The following is a 19,252-nucleotide window of genomic DNA, read 5'->3' as shown; positions in this document are numbered from 1 at the left end:
TTATCTTCAGTCCTATTGCAACTGGAAATAGGCCCATGAAAATTAGGAGCCAGATTTCAAACAGCCCCCTAGTTTGGGCATATTAGGGCTCAGTATAAAGGTGGGGGAACATGTGTAAAATTCAAGCTCAGCTGTGAGTGCAGGTTTCAAACATCCCCTAAATGTTGAGGGTATTCGGATCTGAGCTTTGGTGTGGGACGTTCCCTGGTCATGATGTTCATTTAAACACTTCCATGGATACTAAGCTTCTCCTTGTCCTTTGAGGAGATGATGCCTCTCCTGGCCTGACCCATCTGCAGCCTCCGTGTGTGATCAGGCTCTTCTGCTGCCAAAGGATTCAGCCCCCTTGCTCCGGCTGGTACTTCTCAAAGCAGATGTTACTGGCGCGTCATTGTTTATACTGCAGGCCATTCCTTCCTGCTGCTCTTACGCACACATTCCATCCTTGGCCCAAGGAACTGAATGCTAACTCTGTTTTTTTTTAATCCCCAAAGGAGGCAAGAGTAACAATAACAGTGATGAGTTACACTACTGAGGATGACTTGCCTTGCTAGCCCCACTTGCCTCTGTTGTCTTAGGCGTCCATCTGGAAAGCCCTGTGTGGGACCTAATGGCCTGATCCAGTGCCATTCTGCACTCCCACAACTCCCATTGACTGTGTCAAGTTCAGCCTGTCACTGAGCTCTGCCTGTTAACAGTCCCTAGGTCTGGACCCAGCATGGAGGGGTGTTGCCGGGCTACATTAAAAGTCTTTTTCTGTTATCACAAGGTCAGCAGAATGACATTACAGCTTCCATAGTGTCTGCAGCAGTGACCATATTACAAACATGTAATAGCCGGCATGATCAGGAGCTGTGAAAACTGGCAAGCCATAACATTCGGCAAAGGTATCCGTTCAGATGACCAAACTTTATTGTCAAATATCCCCTACTTTGCTGTGCCAGCTTCAGAGCAGCATAACTGATAAGGGAATCAGGACAGGCTGGAATCAAAGCCCCAGTAAGGACACATAGCATTTATGTAGGTATCCCTCAAGTGCAGTTTTGGAGATCCTGTGTTATATGTGGTGAGCACAAAATAAAACGAATGTGCAATTCAGCTTCGTTTCTTTTGCAATTGTCTTGATCTATCATGTTTATAGTGTAGTTGTAGCCATGATGGTGGTCCCAGAAAATGAGAGATGCAAGGTGGGTGAGGTGGTATCTTTTGTTGGACCAAATTCTGTTGGTGAAAGAGACAAGCTTTTAAGCTCTGCAGAGCTCTTGTTCACAGCTGGGAAAGACACTGGGAGACACTCCAGTTACCTTTCCCAGACCTGAAGAAGAGCTCTGTGGAGCTCAAAAGCTTGTCTCTTCCACCAACAGAAGTTGGTCCAACAAAAGATATTGCCACACCCACCTTGTCTCTCTCTGAATCCACCATGTTCGATTCCAGTTTGCTGCATCATATGACAAACAGCACTTGTTGGGTTTCATCCAGTGGCTGAAACAACAGCTGAGTGGGTTTACATTGGGTCTAATCAGGTTAGTACTGTGTGTTTGTTTAGAGGATCTGGTATCTTGCTGCAATAGGCTGAGTACAAAAACCTCAAGACCATTAATTGTAAACATATGACAAAATTTCCCCTTTACACTTCACTTTATTTGCGTTTTTAGGTGCAATGTTTTTGACAAACTTTTTAAAAATCAACTAGCTTTAAGAAAAAATTTCTGCCCTGCTCCTCTTACTGGTGCCATGGTGATCGACCTAGCAGTGGAGGATAATTGGGTTACACAGGAGCACAAATCCACCCTGATGGAACATGCTTCAGGAGTAGGGTGCTAGTTTTTAACTCCTAGTTTACAAACGTTCTCCTCTTACCCAATCTGCAAAGCAATTGAGAAATCCCTCCCTCCCTGCCTCCCATCTTTATGCAATGATGGGCTTGGCTTTGTCTGTTGCCCTTTTATAACAATAAATAGGAGCCACTTGTCCCATAGCTAGCCCATCGTGCGGAAGAGAAATTCACCCTGAGGCAGAGAGCATGTGCATGACCATCTGCCTTTCCGAAAGCTTTAACAAGTAAAATGTGGGGGCTTCATCACCCTCTGCTGTGGGGTGAACTTAACCTTTGTTAAATGGCGTGAGTCAAAGCAGATGCAAACCTAGTGTGTGGTGTAGACCTTCCCCGGCCCCCCAGTGGCATGATGATTTCTGTGCCACAGGCCAGCAGTGTTGGCACAGCAAAACTCTAGTCAATCCTGCCATTATTTGTACAGCACCTAGCACGAGGTGGGGCTGGGCCATGCTTAGGTGCTGTGCATGACCACGCTATGAGTAGTAAATAATTATAGGATGGGGGAGGGGGAAGCAGGGTGGAACTCAGGCAAGCACCCGTGCGTCTGTATAGCACCTAGCACAAGGCAGGGCTGGGCTATGCTTAGGGGGCCTGAGCACCCCCGCGCTACGCATAGTAAATAATTCGATGATGATGGGGAGGGGGAAGCAGGGTGGAACTCAGGCAGAATGGGTGTCTTTGTACAGCACCTAGGACGGTGGCAGGCCATGCTTAGGGGGCCTGTGCACTACCATGATAGAGCCTCGGTGCTCCCCGCTACGCCTTGCTCCGTCCTGCCTCCCCACCCACAGTGGTCCTCGCCGATCCCTCTGGGAGCTTATCGCAGGGCCGCAGCTGCTTCCTGGGCCACCGCCCCTTTTCCTTCTGACTGCTCCCAGGGGGGCGGGACCTGGTACCGCTAGCTACAGCTGCCCCGAGAGCCGCGCTGCCCCGTAATTATTGACTGCTCCTCGTGTGGGTGTGCACAGGACCCCTTTGTGCTCGGTGCTGTACAAACCCACCCATTCTGCCTAAATTCCACCCTCCTCCCCCCTCATCACAGAATTATTTACTGTGCATAGCGTGGGGGGGCACGGACCCCTAAGCATGACCCTGCCCCCCCCGGCTGCTAGGCGCTGGATAAACACATGCGGCCTGAGCTGCACCCCGCCCCCTTGGTGTGATTGTTGACTACTCATAGCTCTGCCCCGCGGGGGGGGGTCCCTGGGACGCCTCGCTCCGCAGCGCCCAATTAGGGACCGGGGCACCGGGCGCGCGCGCGGAGAGCCGAGTCTGCCCCCGCCCCTCGCTGCGGCGCGCGGGGCAGGGGCGGGGCCTAGCCGGCCGCTGTGATTGGCCCCTCTCCCGGCCAGCCCCCGCCCCCCGTGCCGGGCGTGGGGACCGGGCGGGAAGGGAAGCTGCTCGGCGGGAGAGGTCGTTGGCCGCCGCTCGCCCGGTGAGAGCCGGTGGGGGGCGTTTGTGGGGCAGCTCGCTGCCGTTCAGAGCCCCCCGAAGGCCGGGAGGAGCCATGGGCGGGGGGCTCAGAGCGGGGGGCTCAGAGCGGGGGCGGGGCTGGGAGCAAGGGGGCGGGGGGCTCAGAGCGGGGGGCTCAGGAGGGGCTGGGAGCAAGGGGGCGGGGGGCTCAGAGCGTGGGGACATCAGGAGGGGCTGGGAGCAAGGGGGCGGGGGGCTCAGAGCGTGGGGACATCAGGAGGGGCTGGGAGCAAGGGGGCGGGGGGCTCAGAGCGGGGGGCTCAGGAGGGGCTGGGAGCAAGGGGGCGGGGGGCTCAGAGCGGGGGGCTCAGGAGGGGCTGGGAGCAAGGGGGCGGGGGGCTCAGAGCGGGGGGACATCAGGAGGGGCTGGGAGCAAGGGGGCGGGGGGCTCAGAGCGGGGGGCTCAGGAGGGGCTGGGAGCAAGGGGGCGGGGGGCTCAGAGCGTGGGGACATCAGGAGGGGCTGGGAGCAAGGGGGCGGGGGGCTCAGAGCGTGGGGCCTCAGGAGGGGCTGGGAGCAAGGGGGCGGGGGGCTTAGAGCGGGGGGGCCTCAGGAGGGGCTGGGAGCAAGGGGCGGGGGGCTCAGAGGGGGGGGCTGGGAGCAAGGGGGTGGGGGGCTCAGAGCGTGGGGACATCAGGAGGGGCTGGGAGCAAGGGGGCAGGGGGCTCAGGAGGGGCTGGGAGCAAGGGGGCGGGGGGCTCAGGAGGGGCTGGGAGCAAGGGGGTGGGGGGCTCATGAAGGGTTGGGGTGAGGTGGGTTGCGAGGCTGGGATGAGGAGCGGATGGGGAGCTGGGGGCTCAGAGCAGGGGGGCTCAGGAAGGGCTGGGAGCAAGCAGCAGTGGACTGGGGGAGCACGGAAGGGGCTTATCCAGCCTGTTCTTGAACATCTGCAGTGATGGGGAGCGCCCCCCCACACCTCCCTTAGCATCTGTCCCGGAAGTTCAAAAGTTTTCCTACCAGCTCACCTAGATCTCCCTTGCTGCCCATCAAGCCCATTACTCCTTGTCCTGCCTTCACAGGCTGCTGAGAACAATCGGTCTCTTTTTCACGGCTCCTCACATATGTGATGGCTGCTATCCCGTCCCCCCTCAGTCTCCAGACTAAATGTGCCCAGGTTATTTTAACCTTTCTTCATAGGTTTCTAAATGTTTTATCATGTTTGTTGAGCTCTTCTGGACTCACTTCAGTTTGTCCCCATCTTTCCTATGGTGCGGTGCCCAGAAATGGGTCCAGTACTCCAGCTGTGGCCTCCCCAGTGCTGAATAGAGTGGGACAGTTACCCCCCATATCTTCCATGTAACCTCCAGATCCTTTTCAGCAGTACTACCACCCTGGTCTTTTATTTGATTTTTTCCTTTCTACATAAAATACATTGCACTTATCTCTATTGAATTTCATCTTGTTGAATTCAATCACTTCTCCAATTTAAGGTCCTTTTGAATTCTAATCCTGTCCGCCAAAGTGCTTGCAACATCTCCCAGCTTGATGTCATCTCCAGAATTTATAAGCATGCTCTCCAGTTCATTTTCTAAGTTGTTAATGAAAATCTTGAATATTATTAGACCCAGGACTGACCCCTTAGGGATTCCACGAGATATGTCCTCCCAGTTTGACAGTGAACCATGGAAAACCATGCTGCATGTGGTCTTTCAACCAGTTGTGCACCCACCTTATAATAATTACATATAGACGGCATTTCCCTAGTTTGCTTATCAAAATGTCATGTGAAATTGTGTCAAAAACCTTATTAAAATCAAGATATATCCCCCTACAGCTTCCCCCCCCCCCCCCCCCTCAATCCACTAGGCTAGTAAACCTGACAAAGTCATGCTGTCTAGTCTTTATAACTGTTATCCTCTAGGTACTTACAAATTGATTGTTCAATAATTTGTTCTAGCATCTTTCCAGGTATCGAAGTTAGGCTGACTGGACTATAATTCCCTTGGTCCTCTTTGGTCCCCTTTTTAAAGATAAGGTACTATGTTTGCCCTTCTTCAGTCTTCTAGGACCTTAACTATCCTCCATGAGTTCTCAAGATAATTGCTAATGGTTCTCAGATTGCTTCATCTAGTTTATTAAGAACCAAAGGATGAATTTCAGCAGGCCTTGTCAACTTGAATACATATAACTTTATATAAATATTCTTTAACCTGTTCTTTCCCTATTTTGGCTTATGCTCCTTCCCCCTTGTTGTTAATATTGTGTTGAGTATCTGCTCACCCTTAACCTTTCCAGTGAAGACTGAAGCAAAATAGGCATTAAATACCTCAGCCTTCTTGATGTCATCAGTTATTTGCTCTCCTTTCCCACTAAGTTGAGGACCTACACTTTCCTTCATCTTTCTCCTAATATGTTTAAAGAATCTCTTCTTACTGGGTTTTATGTCCCCTGGCATGTGTAACTCCTTTCGTGCCTTAGTCTTTCTGATTTTGTCCCTACATGCTTGTGCTGTTTTTTTGTACGCCACCGTGGCAATTTGTCCATGTTTCCACTTTTTGTAGGATTCCTTTTTGATTTTCAGGTCATTAAAGAGCTGCTGATGGAGCCTTATTGGCCTCCCTGTGCCCCTTTCTCTCGCACTGCACTGGGCCATAGGCCCTTGTCTCATCTCCTCCCTGCAGATCAGCTATTGACCATTCACCGTAGCCCTGTTTAAAATGCAACAGTGCATGCAGCACCAGTATAGACATGCAGCTTCTGTGCTACTTCACAGGATATGTTTAGATTGCAGCCATGGTGTGTGATTGCAGCTTGAGCAGACATACCCGAGCTAGGTAGTTTGGGTCCTGGAACAGTGAAGCAAAAGCAGTATAAGCTTCAGTGTGGACTAGCCCCTCCCCAAAGTAACTAGCCAGGTTTCTGGGCAAAGTTTGTACAGTTAGTGCTGCCATGGTTTTGCTGCTCTGGGACTTGAGCTAGCTAGATGAAAGCTAGCTTGGGTACATCCCAGTTATTGCAATATGTACATACCCACCATGTGGCAGGTCTCACTGAAGCTAGGCTAACTCCAGTGTAGATAACTCCTATTAATTCTGCAATGAAGCCATAGCCTCAGGTGTTTCCAGCAATTATAAATCCAGCTGTGCTAAGAACTGTGTGAAAGAGAAGCAGCAAGAGTTTTTAGGAGCAGCCAGTTACAAAGCACATCATCAAAATAATTATTATTTGGCACTTATACAGTAGATCTCAAAGGGCTTTCCAAGCAGTTACCAAATTATCCCTTGCTAAATGGGGTGCAAAGGATGAAATAACTTGCCCAAGGTGTCACAGTGAGTCAGTTTCGTATTGCTGTTGCCCACTCTCCCACTACTGCACTGGAAATTGTTCCTGTCCTTGCACAGAGTATATACAAGAACACTGCTGGTGATGCTCTAGCCTGCCTTCTTATTTCACGCTGCAGCAGGTCCCTCATTATTTGTATACAGAAAAAGGATCAGCCATGAAATGTGTAAGAAAAAGAAGCACTGCGGAGCAGTTCGAGACTTGTGGCATCTGGCTGGACACTGCAAAGTTAAAGAAGCGCAAAATACAGGTAATAAATCTGTACTGTTTGTGATGTCATAGCTTTGTACAGCTCTTTACAAACCTAGTACACAATGTTCTGTGCCCTCAGGAGTTTACAGTCCAAGTTAGAGGGCTCACATGAGGGGATGATATAGCATGGGAACAAGAGATTGGCAGAAGAAGCAGCTTAGAGTATTTTTACCTCTCCTTTTTTTAAAATGAGCCATCACTGAATTGTCTCAGACGTGGCAGTGGGGAGTATCCTAACAGAGACTAGCAGTGCAAAGAAGCAAGGAAAAAAGGTGAAGAGGTAGGAAATGTGGCTTATTGGGGAAGAGGGTTGTTCAAGCAGTGTGGTACAACTGTAGACGAAAGGAGATAAAGGGAATAACAAGGAGAGGGGAGTTATGTCACTGTTAACAAGTTAAATTCACTCTAGCACTTCTCTCCCCACCCAGACTCTTGTATCCAAGCCAACTTCAAACACGCCAAATCCACTTCTTGAGAGGAACTGTAATAGTCACATTTCAGTTAATTTTACTCAGACAAGGCTTTCTCAGCCATACACCAGGCAAACTACCATCTCTTCGTTCTTCAGCATTCAACCAACAGGTACTGTAGAGCAATTTTTGCGCGCTCACACACGCGAACACACACAACTTTTTAATATGGCGAAGTTACAGTGAAACATTATATCGTGCTACATTATATGTTACTTATTCAGGATCAGGTTAATATTCACAGAACCTGGCTAAAAATTATGGCTTGCTGGCTGGGGAATCTTCCTCCTCTGAGTACGCTCGAAAGATTGACCAAATCTCTGTGCATACATATATATATATTTTCCTGACAGGACAGAAAAACCACCTAGTCTCATTTTAAGGCATTTTGCATGGGCAGAGACAGAGAATGCCTTTACTGGTGTGCAGTTAGGAGTCTGGACACTTTCCAGCATTGCTTCTGTCAGGTAGCCTAAAGTAGATTAGAGGCTAAATAGCATGGGATGGGTAAATCTGACCCAAAATGAACAAAGACCATTCAGATCCGTTCCCACGTTTGCCAGATTGTATTCCCTACTAATGTTAAAGACTGGGATTAACCTAAAAGAATTAGGTGCCAAATTCATCCCATGTGTTTTTATAAATTTGGAACTGATGCTACAATTCACTGTTTGTGCAAAACTCCCATTGATTTAAACAGGAGCATTGTGCTGTGGAAGGGCTACAGGATCAGGACCTTTATTGGGAAGGGTAGCATGTTAACCCTGAAGTCTTGAAGCTGAGAGGAAATGGTAGGGGAAGGAGTGTACTCATACTATGGACACATCTCTAATTGGTGTAGTCAACTGGGTCCATCTAGTGTCGTTGAATTTTATCTAACATGGTATTTCAGCTCAGAAATGCTGACTGCGAGCTAAGCCATGGCTCAGTTTATGATGAAAAGTGCTTTTTTACATTTGTGTGCTCTGGCTGTTGGAGCGAGCGCAACAATGGCCTGTGGGGAGCTGAGCCTAGTAATCTTGCGTGATATTTGTTTAAACACATGCACAAACTACTCTGAGTGAGTCTGATTTTTATTTGTCTCTAGTGGGCCGGGCTTGTAGTAGTGCCATTCAGCCTCTGCCTATGCTTTGTGCTGTTTCCTGCTCCCTGTGGATTTACTGCATGAAGGCCACTATCCTTTCCATTCAGTATAGATTCCGATGGCAAGATTTAGAGACTTCCCTGCAGTAATTTCTACACAGTTTTCTATTGCTGTGTAAATATTAACTCAACTCTTTATTCTGAAATTGAGAAAAAGCAAGAATCTTGAGGTAGGATTTAGAAATTACACTATTTCGAATGGTTTCAAAAGCAGAAGACTTATTCTCTTGTTTCTTTCCTCCCTTCGAAGAGATGATGAGGTGTCTGGAAAATTTTACAGTTCAGTTTTCCACATTCCTTGTGCATCACTAATTTCGAAAAGTGGAGCATCTTCCAGTAGTTAATCAATCACACCACTTTGTATCAGAGGAAGATTTATTAAATCTTAATTTCTATTGCACTATTCATTGGTAAAGCACTTCACAAATATACAGTGTCATCAAAATCACTGCAGCCACCTTAGGTGTGGAAAGCAGAGGCATTACATAACTGTTAAATGGCACATCCTATTGAAAGTGTAAGGGGAACTTAAGGTAGGTGGAATGGCTTTACTCAAGTTGGAATTTGACTCTTCGTGGGAGGGAGGCCTGAGGAAGAGACAGAGCACCAAGGGGAGCTTGGAACTGCTCAGATGTCACTTCACTTCTCCCTCATGGGAGGCAGAACTTGCTTGACTGTCCTCTTCTTGCTTCACATATTGGACCGGCCCTCTCACTAATTTCTACAAGGAGGTAGAGCTATTAGGATGTTGTGAAACAGGAGAGAGTCTGGTCATGTCCAAATTAGTTAAAGGAGGGGTGGGGCACAGTGTAGAATTATGGGAGAGGCATAATTGTGTGGTCGCTAATCTGAGTTTGAAAAGCTTGCATATCAGCTGTGTTGTCTTATTCAAATACATTGTTTTTTCCAGGTGAAAAGGATGATGAAGAAAACTTAAAGCCATATCCTCTTATGTCAAATAAAACACACCTAGGAAAAGGCTCTGATTTCTTGGCTGCCTCCTCTATGAAGAACTCGGGAGCTGCTAAGTTAGAGGAAGTCCAGGCACCAACCTTGAGCCCTCAGGAGGACAACATTCAGGAGTGTAGCCAGCTGCTTGTACAAAACACGCAAGGCTTGAGCATTCCCCTGGTGAACTATACCTTCCCACAAGCACAGGTTAACAGCAGGAGTGAGTGCACAGCCATTGCAAGGACATCTGCAGGTGAGACAGAAGACTCTCTCTCCATAAACTTCACCCAGGATTCAGAGGACAATAGGGTTCTAGCTCACAGGAATTCAGCTGACTCATTCACTGGAAGTGTTTCTGTAGCAAATGGGATAATTTCAAGCAAGAGCGAGAGTTATTGGATAGGTGAGAAAGAGGCCCATTTGTGCTCCAAGAGGGGGATAACTAGAGTGGGTCTCAAACCTAAACACCTGATAAAGCAAGGTAGGAGGAGATGCAAAAACCTGCCCCCTCGTGGAATTTCTTTCATGGATTTCTCAGAGGTTGAGAATATAAGTCCTGCTCCCAAGGGTAACGAAGGCCAGCAGACCAATTGTCCTCTCTCCCAGGGGCGAACAGCTAAAACAGAGCTTTTGAGAGACAGTAGTCAAAATTTTGCTGACTTTTGGACAAGAAACTCTCACAATATGGCTGGTTCAGCAGAAGAGCAGGGGGACAGTAAGAGTAGTTCTACCACACAGTTGTTTACCCAGGATTCAGAGGGATACAGAGTCATTTCTCACCAGCGCTTCTATGAGAGTGTCAGATCTCCTTTGCAGAAAAAGTATCTACAGGACAAAACCAATTTTGTCCAGAGGGTGCCTAGCCCACCCTCTGTGGATTGCTTTAAAGTTTATTCTTCAGGGGCATCGGACAGGACTCCTTTAGCTACTACAGCCATTAATTTATGTGAGCCTGAGTCATGCTATGATTTGCTATTCACAGAGGATTCAGAAGGAAATAGAATTATCAAACATTGATTCAGTAGTAATTTTTTTCTGAATGCAATGGGCTGCTGAAAAATTGACATTTTTTAATGTATGTGAAAATTCCTCTGAAGCCTCCACAGTGCATCACTTTCTTTAAGATACAAGGACTGTGTAAGTGTACATCTTGCATATATGGCCTTTGGCTATCAGTGGTATAGACCCACACACACAGGCTATTTATGCTGCATGCAGAATTGTCTTTGATTAAAAAGAGATTCTACATGTGCAAATAAAGTGATAATTTTATAGCAAGATGGGTTGTAATCAAGTTTCCACATCTGCTTCTACCTGTGCCCTGCTCATAGGGACCATGTTGTCAAACATTGTATCTGTGTGACACCATCAATTTGCATGTTTGGCAAGGCTCTGGTTAGTGGTGGTGCTATATAAAAGGAAGCATGAAGGGTACTTCAATCCCACATTTGAAGAATAAGGACCTGTTACTTATTCAAGGGAAAAGACACCTTGCCATTGATTTAGAACATTGCCACTCATCTTGTAAGATCTGAATATTGCAATATGTCTCACAAGTCAGAGTCCACAAGCCTGAGGATCCACACTGTGTAGTCTAGTGTCTCACAACACATCTACAGGTGGATTATCTACCCCCCAAATTTAGGTTCAGCTGCCCAGTCAAGTGTTTAATCATAACAAACACAGTTAGCTTGTGGAATTCACTGGTAGAGGATGTCACTAAGGTCAAGAGTCAAAAATGGACTGGACATGTATATAGCTAAGAACAGCCCTGAGAATATTTAAAAACAAGTTTGTAAAGGACACAGAGCCTCTTGCGTCAGCAGACAAAACAACCCCTAATTGACCATTGTTATGAGCACTGGATCGAAGTTGCAAGCAACTTCCTTTGAAGCATGTGGTACTGGTTAGTTGACTAGATGGACCCCATGGTCTGCTGTGTGGTAATTGTTACTATAGCAACAGAACAATATTTTGACTTAAAGGGAGTATGCACGCTATAATGCTTCTTAAGGGGCACAGTTGTCAGCTATACATGTCCCTTCATTAAATTAGTAAGATTAAGCTACTTTGCTCAATAGAAAAATCAACGATCATCATCAGAAACTGTAGTTGTACCATCCCCACCAAAGGCAGCTAGTGTGGAAAAGGAAGAGATGTACATAACAGGCATTTTAGACCTTGCAAGCCAAAGTTTGTAGCTGCGTACAAGGTGGGATCCTAGACATTCAGTATTAATTGTGATTGCCACCAGAGTGCTTAAATAAAGCAAGAGTGCAGTGGCAGGTTTACTTATTTTAAAATAGAAACCTTGAGATTACCACTATCGCCAGATCTGGCTTCACAATTTGCAGGGCCCCACAACTGCCACAGTAAGGAGGGATAGCAAGGAAGTCACAGTGTGACTTTTCTTGCTGGTTCTAACAGAGCAAGCTTCCTCCCTCTCTAAGCCGGTTACTGGCTGCAGGAGCGAATCTGGACTTGAAGTGAGGTTTTCCCACACTGGTCACACCACCAGTGTAAGGAAGAATCTGGCTTGGGTACATTTGTACCTGTTAGGGGAGAGAGGCCAATTCACCCCATTCAGAGGCAGCATGATAGTATAGGGCAGGAAGATCACACAAAAGTGCAATCATCTGCATTAGCTGACCCCATATTGTCCCTATTATGTGGGACTAGGCTCCCATGTTTTCCTCTGACAATACAGTATGGCCACAGCTGTGTAGACACAGATGCATTTTGGGAAAACATGGCTAATCTTCCCTATTGACTCAGCAGAGGTGGGTGGGTGTGTGTGTAGAATTGTGCAATGGACCTTGGGAATATTATTCCACACCAAGGACTAAAATATGTGCCAGCCAGGCCCCCCAGTTATACTCTCCCATCCTTCAGAAGTGGTGATAAGTAGGAACTAATGGGGTTAGATACCAACTGTGTGTGGTGTGTTTCTGGCAGAATGACAACGTTGTGTATAGCTTCCTGCAGCACAAATATTGTGGGAAAATATGGCGTGGGAGCTGCTCACTCACCCCATTCCTGACACACAATATTTTAAATAGGCATGCATTGAATTTTCAATTCTCTGTTGAGTTGCAAGGACAGTAGAGTGACTTCACAAGAAAGCAACACAGGAGAGACTAGGAAGAGGGAGCCACAGGACCCAGTGATTGCGGACAGACAGATGTCAAGTTGAGGCAACATGCAGCATGGTGATTCATGCCCTCTGCTGCAGCAAAAACAGCCCAAAACACCAATACTCTGCTACAAGCAATGTTTCAGATACCAGTACAAGCAGACAGAACCAGTCCTCCAAAAAAACCCAGCACAGCTGTTGACTATTGAGGAAACCTGCAAATATCATTGGAGAACTAAGTATAGGGATCCATTTATATAAAAGAATCATCATCTACCTTAAATACAGCTGAGAGACATTAGCGCAGAATGACACTTCAACCAGTGACTTTGATTTAACTCTCTCCTTTCCTTTTCCCCACATGGTTTCCTACAGGACTCAACTCCTAGCTTTGATGATTCAGTAGATAAACTTTAAGTCACATTAACTGGACAAAATCCTTACTGAATTTTAATAAAGTTAATTGAATAAAAAGATCATTTTAATGAAACACATGGAATTCTTGACAAGTTACCTTAGGGCAGGATATAAGTGTCATGTAATGTGACTCGGGATATTTTGATCTTTCAAATATTACAAACCTTTTGAAAGTCACTCACCAGTCTAGCAAATTGAGCTTGGTTAAATGGACTGATCATTCACTTTAATGTCTCCCATCCCAAATGGGACAGGAAAGTAATTGGAAGAAACTTTAGGGAATGGAATCCTTTTTTGAGAAAATAATGTAAGCTCTTAAACCACCCTCGCTACAGTAAGAACTTCCTAAAAACTGACAGCCTAGAAGGAAGAAGCAATTTAGTTTCATTGATAGCTTTGCACCAGACTTTCCCTGAACAGAGAAAGAATTAGATGTTTTATGTCCATTTATATTATAAATTAGTAGCTAGTCATATTGCAACAAGACCATCATGAGTCAAATTAATGATTCAAGTTAAAGTCACCTTGGGGAAAACACAGATAGGAAGATAACTTCATTTAGCATCACTCTGTAGAAGAATCTGTTACCAGCAATGCTTCAAAATATATGTGGAAAACAATTTCCTTTTTCTTAAAAAGTTTTTATATATTTAGAGACGTGGAAAACACTGCAAACCCACAGTTTCTTTCTTGAATAAGTTTCCAGCGCAGAAATCATTTCTAATTAGTAAAGAGGCAAAAAAGTTTTATCCTGAGGAAGGCAGCTACTGTGGAGAAAAATCTTAGGAGCACGATACACTTGCTTACAGATTTAAATGGAAGTGTAATGTCAGTTTTCTTTCACGGTTACATCTTCATCCTTTAGAGCAAATTTTCTTCTTAACACTTCTGATATAAGAACAGCAGGGTCTTCCTCCTTCAGTAAAGTTCGGTTCCTGATGGAGGATACAAAATTAACGTATTAACAGCAATTTGGGTAGAGATTCTCCAAAGTCTGCAGAGGACACTGTCTCTGCTAGGCCCAAGCTTTAGGATTTTGTTTAAAAAAATTGTTTTATAAACCAAATTATGAGAAAATGGTGCATCTCTGAAACCCCCTTTTTATTTAAGCATCTCACTGCAGCACTGGGAACCCTGACAGTCTGTCAGAGTTGGGTAAAGTGCAAAACCTGAATAGAAGACAAAGCGAATAGTACATTAAGGCTGAGATTTTGCAAGCTGCCTAGGAAATGTAGAGACAGAGTTCCCATTAATTTCAAGGGGAAATTGTGCGGTCTAAATGCTTCTAGTGGTGTAGAAAATCTCAGTCTACATTTCATTCCCCCACCCCCAAATTTTAAATCTGAAGTGTTAACAACAGGTCAGAAGAAATGTGCAAAATACAAGCTGTATGCAGGCTGCCCCCCTTCTTTATTAAAACCAAAAGACATTACTTTGAACTGAAATAGTAGAATTATCTATGATGATGTTAATTGTGAAATGGGTACACTGCTCACTTGCATGTCTTTGTACAATAAAAACAGGATTCTTCTGCTTTACCTCCCCTTTTCTCACATAATCCAACAACAGTCTTGCATGACAGGTAAGCAGTGGGTCCTGCGTTTTATGAGCCCTAGTGATCAGTTTACTTTACAATAAGGGAGCCTACTTCACAAGAAACCAAAAAGGTATGAATTATATTGGGTCATTCATGATACTTGAAAATAAGGATCCCATGATAACAGCCACTGATTTTAGAGTTTAACATTTTAAAGTAAAAAATTTCTTATAGGCTGGAAAACATTCCATGAGTTCTGAAATCTTTTAAAAGCCTCTAAAAGAGCCTATTATTTTTAACTAGATGAAAGCAAAAAATAAATTACGGTTTGCTGTATTTGTTTTAAACACCTGCAGCCACTTAATCTTGAATTTGCACTGAAAGCTTTTACTAGACCAAGTGATTAAATTTAAGAAGTTCACAAGTAACCCAAGGGGCAAGGCCTTAGCCCACAATTGTAATATATAGTTTAACTTCAGCTTTTAAATCATGACGGTAGATAGAAACACCCCACTGATTTCACCAGAACCCCTCTGATACGAGTGCAGAGACAGGGAGAAAGAACTACTGAAGCTGGGGAAGCTTTAAAGAATCCCACCTGGGGAAGCTTAAGAGAATCCAAAATCATCCAGCGTTCCAATAAACTGCTTCCAAAGGGCAATGGGTATAGGAGAGAAGCCAAGAGCAGATGCAGGAAGAGGCAAAGCGAGACTGCAGCAATAAAGACTGAAGTTGTACTGGTCACAAGGAAGAAGCTCATCCCCACCATGGGTAGCTAAAAGTGGTGTGGGGGAAATCTATGAGAGGGAGAGAACAAGCCTCCAGCAACAGCGCACGACCAGCAGCTATTGTAGAAAACTGACACCCGGCAACTAGCAGCGGAGGGGGTATCTTCAACCAACATCAAGCAGCACTGCAATTAAATATCAGCACCTTGATTCTTTAGAAATTCTCACCGAAGAACTACAACAACCAGGGAAGTAATCATGGACAAATTAATGCACAATTACACCTGAATTAGATCAGTCCCACCATCAGTACTTATAAAAACGTACTCACATTCAAAGCAGATCCTCACGCTAAATGTTTTTAACCACACACCGAATGAACGGATCAGCTGGAACACTATACAGACCATTCCTTTCCAAAGGGCATCAGCTATTAAAAGGGCTCTATTCTGATTTTAATGGTGGAAACATGCAAATGTGTCTCATACTCATTCCTGAAGTTTCCAGGCTGTGGGTTTTAACACCAGTTCCTAAACAGGAGCATCAGAGAAGCATTGATTTAATCATCGTTAGGTGTAAATGGCATCTCCACCCACAAAAATTAAAATGGTCATTTAACTCCCTTTTTACACATTCACTTTATACTGCTGGCTCTGGTACCATCGGAGTTCGGGAAACTGGTCAGACGAGGGACAGACCCCAGGGAGGCTGCCGCTTGAAAACAACTTCAGTTCATGCTGCCTCATGATTCTTTTAAGTCAGACACCCATGATGCTGCTTCTACACCTGCTGGGATGTCTGTATAATCACCACAATAACCTCAAAGAGATCAAGGACTCTATAATCAGTTCTAAGCTGACTGAGATCATTTACTATAGGTGGCTATGGCAAGGATATTTCACAACTCATTAATGTACATCAGCTGTGAAATAACAGATGTTCTAAGAATAACCCCACTAGATCTTTTCACATTCACTTGTTTTTGTTCACTAAACATTTTATGTGAAATACGGAACTGATGTCAGCAGGATAAGACACAGCAAAAGCCCAGCAATTCACCACAAGAAATCCAGGCTTCCAGGGTCTTGTTGCTTTCCAGGCACACAATAACTAAGTGTTGTATTCAGCTGGTCAGGGAGGTACAAGCTGCTCATCCCCACAGCATATTAGGGAGTCCCAACCAACTTTCATACAGATATATGGCACGTCACCATGGTATGAGGCCGGCGTGTAGGGCAATCGTCAATTTGTGCTGGTCAAACAACAAAGACAATTGTTCACCAGTTAATTGCTAAGTCACAAGGAATACATTATTCACGGCTCTCATTCAGATATTGTAACCCTCATCTCCAAGTGCTTGTACTGTACATTAGAGGCAAGGCAATAGGAAGCGATATATGGTGTGAAGCCTATGGCTTATAGATTTGGTCATACAGCGTAAGAGGAAGCATTAGGGAAAACACACATCACCACAACCTTTCCACAAATGAATGCTGTTATCTTTCGGTAAATCCACTGGAGACATGGCAATTCATGTTATTGCTACCACAGTACTTGCCTAGGATCTGGGCCATTCATTCTGAACACCAATTTAATCAGGAAAAAAAATAGAGCTATCAGAAATAGACTAAAATAAATTTGCATACAATGTGATTCAGCTTCTCCCGTTAATCAGGCGAGCAGTTATTCCCTGTGGGAAACGGGCCTTGGCTGAACAGAAAAGCAGGGCTCTCTGCCCATCCAGTCCCAGTGGGATAGAATTTGTTAGATATCCTCATACAAGACATTTGCATTCTACTTTACAGACGTCTGTGCTAATAGTCACTGGTAATAGCTCCCCTTCACGGAATAAGGCCATTGGAACATAGGTACCTAGAGAAGGACTAGCCCCTTCTTTGGATAAAGGCATAAGCCATCAGATACATGCCTGGTCTACAATTAAAAATTAGATCCATCTAGTTAAGTTGCTCAGGGCTTTGAAGAATGTTGTGGCATGGTGAACTCAATCTACCCCAGAGTAGAGGCAGCTAGCTGGGTGGAAGAATTCTTCCGACCCAGTTACCACCTCTAGGAGAGGTGGATTAACTACATCGACAGAAAATCCCCTTCCGTCGACACAGGAAGGGTCTATGTTATGGTGCTACAGCAGCACGATCGTAGCAGTGTATGCATACCACCCGCAGTCCCTAAAATTATACTGGTCCCATTCTCTTGCTCCTGCACCTGAGCGACTTCCAGTGAAGTCAATGGGAACTGCTGATAAATAAGCAGCAAGAAAATTGGGGCTCTTCTCTCTATGCCACCCTCAGTTCTGCATAGCTGTGTGTTACCATTCCCATGGCTCAGACTACCTTCCCCCCACCTACAAGAGCTAATCCTGGGGACTGAGACTCACCTACTGCTCAGGTGTCTGTATACTGACTTCCTGGGGAATCATGCAATTCCATCTCATTTGGGGAAACAGAATGACTGGGACAGATGAGGGTGCTACCCTGAAAGTCAAACACACGCCTCATATAGAACTATCTGCATAACCAGCCACATATATGTCAACACCATCAAATCTTAAAGTTAAAAGACTTGTCCGGCACAGCATCTGAAATGCCCTGCGGGTTCACACTAGAGCCCTCCCTGCACAATGGGGGTGTATATTTGCTGGAAGAGTTAAAGTCTGCGGTTGCCTTCAAATCCTCGGGTCACAGACGGGCACAGTTTCACCCAGACTGTTCTCAGTGGCCGTGCTCCGTTCCTGCTGATCCTAGGGAGAGGTCGTGTCTAACATTCTCTCCCCCTACCCTCCAGCCCAATATTCACCCCAGTGGCAATCTTCTCCTTGTGTCTGAGCCATAGCTCATATTATTTCCTTCTCCTATTCGGCTGGTTCAGGAACAAGATGTAAACATTCCACGAACCGTCCTTTTCATTCAGCATTAGTTATCCCTATGCATTTTGGCCAGGGAGGCATAAAGTCAAAATATGAGCACTTGTACCATAAGGCCCCGACCCCATCCATGACAAGGCTTTAGGAGGATTTCAGCTACGTCTGTTGAAGGCACTGGGCTAGCGGCGCTCCATATCTAATCCATGCAGGAGCGTACACAAGATGACTGAATAGACATGGGGATAATATTGCGACCTGCATTCTCACGCTAACCAAGCTGCTCAACCGAGTGCATCCACTAGTTCGAGTCATTTTAAGAATAAGCCGAAGAAAGTCACCATGCTTGTTCCTAAAACTCTCCACGAACTTGCTCCAGGTCGCCCTCAAAGACCTTGTGAAATGCCTCCGCACCAATCCCTATTCATCGAGCACCTTCCCAATGAACCTGGGAATGCTGGTGTGAGAGCCGCCTTCTCGGCAGCTTCTGACACATGGAATGAGTTTCCTGAATCTCCCAGCTGAAAAAAATTATTATTGCAGGTCTTTCCCTAATCAGCGTTGTTCTGCATAGTGCACGATTCCCAGGCCCAATATGCCCCAGGTGTTTGGCAATTTCCCCTCACCCAAGAGGGGAGCCTCCAGGGGAAGTTTACTTTATGTATTTGAAAATGAATTTACGCAGTTAGGGTTAAATATTGTGTCGCACAAGTGTAACAAATGCTTGTAGGCACTTTAGCTACGTTTTAGCCCATTTCTGATGGGGGTTCAAATTTAACATTCTGAAGAAAGTCTGGCTTTCTATCAGCAAAAGAAGATGATTCACATCTCCCAAATACGACATCGCAGACGAAATTACCTAATGCCTGACAACGGAAATTGATGCAACCCTGCTAAATCCTGCAAAACGACAAGTACCTTTTTTTTTTTGAAAATTACATCTCCTTTGACTGTGATAAATCAAAATTGCAAAGGATGCCAAAAAAAGCTCCTTTGGACGGGCAGGAAAAAACTTCAATCTGCAATTCAAAAGAGGATACATATCCAGTGTGTATTCATGAGCGGGAGAAATTCATTTAAGTTTGACTCCTACTCCAGCCTCCAGAAAGATTAATGACAAGAATTATAATGGAGGAGGGATATATTTCCAC

General features: G+C 45.4%; 2 protein-coding genes across 16 annotated transcripts in view; one reads left to right on the top strand and one right to left on the bottom strand.

Moving 5' to 3' along the window:
* The first annotated feature begins 826 nt into the window (after nt 1-826).
* LOC102931648 (aurora kinase A and ninein interacting protein) lies at nt 827-13,031 on the top strand. 4 transcript variants are annotated; one of them, XM_037881975.2, is made up of 4 exons: nt 827-887; nt 6,736-6,842; nt 7,273-7,426; nt 9,368-13,031. In XM_037881975.2, the coding sequence occupies exons 1-4, from the start codon at nt 842-844 to the stop codon at nt 10,423-10,425; spliced, it is 1,365 nt and encodes a 454-aa protein (XP_037737903.1). In that variant the 5' UTR covers nt 827-841; the 3' UTR covers nt 10,426-13,031. The 4 variants fall into 4 exon arrangements, with proteins under 4 accessions (XP_037737903.1, XP_037737905.1, XP_037737904.1 ...); XM_037881977.2 differs by lacking the exon at nt 827-887 and adding an exon at nt 3,118-3,272; XM_037881976.2 differs by lacking the exon at nt 827-887 and adding an exon at nt 3,126-3,272 and having other exon boundaries at nt 6,711-6,842.
* MTFR1L (mitochondrial fission regulator 1 like) overlaps nt 13,005-19,252 on the bottom strand; it is a 19,224-nt gene continuing 12,976 nt past the window's right edge. For 10 of the 12 annotated variants that reach the window (XM_043532403.1, XM_043532405.1, XM_043532406.1 and 7 more), the window contains one exon: nt 13,005-13,893. In XM_043532403.1, the coding sequence (XP_043388338.1) occupies nt 13,788-13,893 (106 nt within the window). In that variant the 3' untranslated portion in view covers nt 13,005-13,787. Of the gene's footprint in view, nt 13,894-15,554; nt 15,754-19,252 lie in introns of all 12 variants that reach the window. The other 2 variants (XR_003566361.3, XR_006286617.1) reach the window with 1 other exon arrangement.

The sequence above is a fragment of the Chelonia mydas genome, chromosome 19 (assembly GCF_015237465.2).
Source record: "Chelonia mydas isolate rCheMyd1 chromosome 19, rCheMyd1.pri.v2, whole genome shotgun sequence".
NCBI classification, from domain to species: domain Eukaryota; kingdom Metazoa; phylum Chordata; order Testudines; family Cheloniidae; genus Chelonia; species Chelonia mydas.
This window is presented reverse-complemented; position numbering and strand designations above follow the sequence as displayed.

Coding starts and splice junctions, on each gene's coding strand:
- LOC102931648 (XM_037881975.2), top strand. CDS start 842: ATGATCAGGAGCTGTGAAAACTGGCAAGCCATAACATTCGGCAAAG. Junction 888..6,735: donor AGCCATAACATTCGGCAAAG/GTATCCGTTCAG, acceptor ATTTGTATACAG/AAAAAGGATCAGCCATGAAA. Junction 7,427..9,367: donor CTTCAGCATTCAACCAACAG/GTACTGTAGAGC, acceptor TGTTTTTTCCAG/GTGAAAAGGATGATGAAGAA.